The sequence below is a fragment of the Cebus imitator genome, unplaced genomic scaffold (assembly GCF_001604975.1).
Source record: "Cebus imitator isolate Cc_AM_T3 unplaced genomic scaffold, Cebus_imitator-1.0 Scaffold181, whole genome shotgun sequence".
Classification (NCBI taxonomy): domain Eukaryota; kingdom Metazoa; phylum Chordata; class Mammalia; order Primates; family Cebidae; genus Cebus; species Cebus imitator.
In genome coordinates this window covers 2,598,605-2,602,439 of record NW_016107496.1, presented here as the reverse complement: position 1 = coordinate 2,602,439, position 3,835 = coordinate 2,598,605, and the positions used below count along the sequence as shown (strand labels likewise).

Sequence of the window (3,835 nt, the reverse complement as noted above, 5' to 3'; positions counted from 1 at the left end):
GAGACGGGGTTTCACCATGTTGGTCTAGCTGGTCTTGAACTCCTGACCTCATGATCTGCCCACCTCAGCCTCCCAAAGTGCTGGGATTACAGGCATGAGCCACCATGCCCTGCCTAATTTGGTACTGTTAGCAGAGACAGGGTTTTTCCATGTTGTTCAGGCTGGTCTTGAACTCCTGACCTTAGGTGATCCACCTGTCTTGGCCTCCCAATGCGTGAGCCTGCCTAGCCAATACTGAATTTTATGGTATCTGAATCTCAGATTTCATACATATTTTAACTAAAACTCTTTATCTTTCAGCTTCTATGCTAGGTTCAGACACTTCACAATACAAGTAACCGATCCCGGAGGAGCCAATGCTTTTATTTAAATAGAGCAGTGACTCTTGATTCTCCCTCTGCCTACGGGTCTCTGGTACAATCACTTGGCCTCTGCATCTAAAGTTTCTGGGGCAGTGGTCATCTCCGTTTTTTTGCAGATGTGGCTTTTTTTCCAGCATTCATCTTACCTTCACTCCTGTAAGCATGCCAGTTGTGGAGACACTAAAATCAAGATACGCTAACATCTCAGGAGTGGGTGGTTTATACAGCTGAGGTAACCTTTTCCTGGGTAAATCATCTGCAATGAAAAGAAAAAACCTGATGTCAATCCAACCTGCTGGAACATGAAAATCATTGCTTTTCAACTGGTTTTCTGTGGTTTTGCTATGGCCAAATTTAGCTTCAGGGATTTGCTAAAGCTTAGGCTTCTCATATTTAACCAAGTAGCTCACATATGTCATTCTTAGAGGTGGGCTGGGGCTGAGGACACCACTAGACAACACAGGCAAGCAAATCTACATCAGGTAAATGTATCTGCTAGCAGCTTAGTAAGGGGAAGTAGAACACAGTAGGAAGCAGACTGCTGTTCAAACGCCAGCTCTACCATCAGCTACGTGACCTTGGAGTTATTTTACCTCTTCGTGTCTGTTTTCTTTTTCTCTAAAATGAATCTCTAAAATACCTACCCTCATAGAACTATTGGGAAGTTAATTCACATAAAGCACTTTTAAAGCAACTGACTGAAGAAATGATCAAAAAGCATTAGCTATTATACTGGTTTCAAGTTAAAGTTCATTATTTACAGTTTAGTATGCATTATATTACTCATGTATGGGTTTAAAAGTTGGAGTTTTCTCTAAGTTAACTTAGCAGATGTTTTTTTTAATTGCATTTTAGGTTTTGGGGTACATGTGAAGAACATGCAAGATTGTTGCATAGGTACACACACGGCAGTGTGATTTGCTGCCTTCCTCCCCTTCACCTGTATCTGGCATTTCTCCCCATGCTCTCTCTCCCCAGCTCCCCACCCCCCACTGTCCCTCCCCTATTTCCCCCCCAACAGACCCCAGTGTGTGATGCTCCCCTCCCTGTGTCCATATATTCTCCTTGTTCAACACCTGCCTATGAGTGAGAACATGCGGTGTTTGATTTTCTGTTCTTGTGTCAGTTTACTGAGAATGATGGTTTCCAGGTATCCATGTCCCTACAAAGGACACAAACTCATCGTTTTTGATGGCTGCATAATATTCCATGGTGTATATGTGCCACATTTTCCCTGTCTAGTCTATCATCGATGAGCATTTGGGTTGGTTCCAGGTCTTTGCTATTGTAAACTGTGCTGCAATGAACATTCGTGTGCATGTGTCCTTACAGAACAATTTATAATCCTTTGGATATATACCCAGTAATGGGATTGCTGGGTNGAGGGAGGGAGACAGAGAGAGAGAGAGAAAGGAGAGAGAGTATTCAACTGAAATCCTAGCACACAGGGTACACAGAGGAGTAAGGCCAGAAAGGCTGAGGCCAGCTCTGAAAGAGCTTAACCATCATATGAGGGAGTTTAGCCTTCACCCAGCAGGCAGTCATTGCAGCTTTAAGTTGGGGCAACACTGACAATATGGAGATATGGAGTAGGAATTGGTGATACGAGCCACTGAAGGCAGAGAGACAGGAGAGGCTGCAATAGTTCAGGTGAGAGGTGATAAAGCCTTGAACCCAACAATGTAGGCTAGAATAAAAAGGAAGGGACGGGGCTGGTGTGGTGGCTCACGCCTGTAATCCCAGAACTTTGGGAGGTTGAGGCAGGTTGATCGCCTGAGCCCAGGAGTTCGGGCCTAGCGTGGGCAACATGACGAAACGCTGTCTCTACAAAAAAATTAGCCAGGTGTGGTGGTGCGCACCTGTAGTCCCATTTACTCGGGAGGCAGAGGTGGGAGGATCGCCTGAGCCTGGGAGGTGGAGGTTGCAGTGAGCTTGAGATTACACTATTGCACTCCAGTCTGTGCAACAGAGCAAGATACTGACTCAAAAAATGAAAAGAAAAAAGGACAGAAAGGAAATATGGGTCCTCATATCCATATTCGGTCCATCAACAGGAAACACTATCAACACAAATATTTTTTTTTAAACAACAAAAAGAGTTCTTATCGTGTCTCATCTATAGCCACAAAGCTTAAAGTGTTGGCTTATACAAAATGGCAGTGATTTTAAGCCTAAACCTGAGTACAGATCAGAATCACTAGGAGCTCAGAAATTCTGTACTGAAAAATACTGGTGGCTTGGTCTCCACCCCTGGAGATGTAAGTTAAGTCTTGGGGAGTCCCATTAATTTTTGTAAAAAGATCCCCAGGTGATTCTTATGTACAGATAGGTATACAGCAATTGAGCCAAAGGACATACATTTGATTAGATACGAGACATGAAGATACAGAATCTGAAGATAACACCCAAGTTCCTAGTTTGGGCCCCTAAATGGATGATCCTACCCTAACAAAGATGGGAACACAGGAGGAGAACACTGAGCTGCAGGCATTCATGAAGCATTCATGATGTACACCAAGGAAGTAAAAATGCAGATCTGAGATGAGGTTTCCTGAGGGGGATGGTGAGAGGAGCTGGGATCTGTATTCCACAAGGAGTAACCTGGCCAGGGCAAATGTGCTACTTTCCATCCACATGCTGTCCTCCCATCCCACTGTGCTCCTTCCTGCCAAGCCTAGGGGGTACATGCTGGCTGTCAAGGCATGACATATTTCACCCAAGAATCATCCTTCTACTTGGCTCTGCTTCTAAAGCAAGGATTACATGGTAGAGCAAAGAGCAAGTAACAGGATTACTGCCATTTTGTATGACAGAAAATAACAAAGGGAATACAGACAAAACTAAACAAACGTGTAAGACACAGTGGATACATGAATTCTGGAAACATTAGCATTTTACTGAAACTTTACCAAATTAAGGGAGCAAAGGGAAGGATGAGATGGTCGTGGCCACAAAGTGTACCCCCCGCACACACATCTGTCTCCTTGGCTTTTCCATCCCTACCTGCAGAGACACCAGAGCGCGAAGCCAAGTCCACAGTAAGGGTCAAGGCAGATGGCGATCTGCCGAGAAGAGTACAATTCGCACTGAAGCTTGATGGCTCGACACAGAGCATTCACTGCAGAGTGGGACATCTGGAAAGTATGGAAAATGGAACAGGCTGGAACCATCATCCCACAGGCAGAGAAACAGCTCTGAGGACAGCTTTTAAAATTCCCCTAAACTCCTCAAAACGATGTATAATTTTTAGTGCTTCAAAGCCTAATCTAAGTCTCCATTAAGATAACATATTTCTGTTCATTAGTTAATACGGATTTTTTTTTTAAGACGGAGTTTCGCTCTTGTTGCCTAGGCTGGAGTGCAATGGCGCAATCTCGGCTCACTGCAACCTCAACCTCTCAAGTAGCTGGGATTATAGGCATGCGCCGCCATGCCCAGCTAAATTTCTTTTTTTTTTTTTGAGATGGAGTTTC

General features: G+C 44.2%; 1 protein-coding gene across 1 annotated transcript in view; it reads right to left on the bottom strand.

Annotated features, from left to right (window-relative positions):
- The window catches only part of DIP2B (disco interacting protein 2 homolog B), a 275,455-nt gene that overhangs the window by 16,508 nt on the left and 255,112 nt on the right, over positions 1 to 3,835 (bottom strand). The window contains exon 29 of the mRNA XM_037744659.1: positions 509 to 618. Within this exon, the coding sequence (XP_037600587.1) occupies positions 509 to 618 (110 nt within the window). The remainder of the gene's footprint in view (positions 1 to 508; positions 619 to 3,835) is intronic.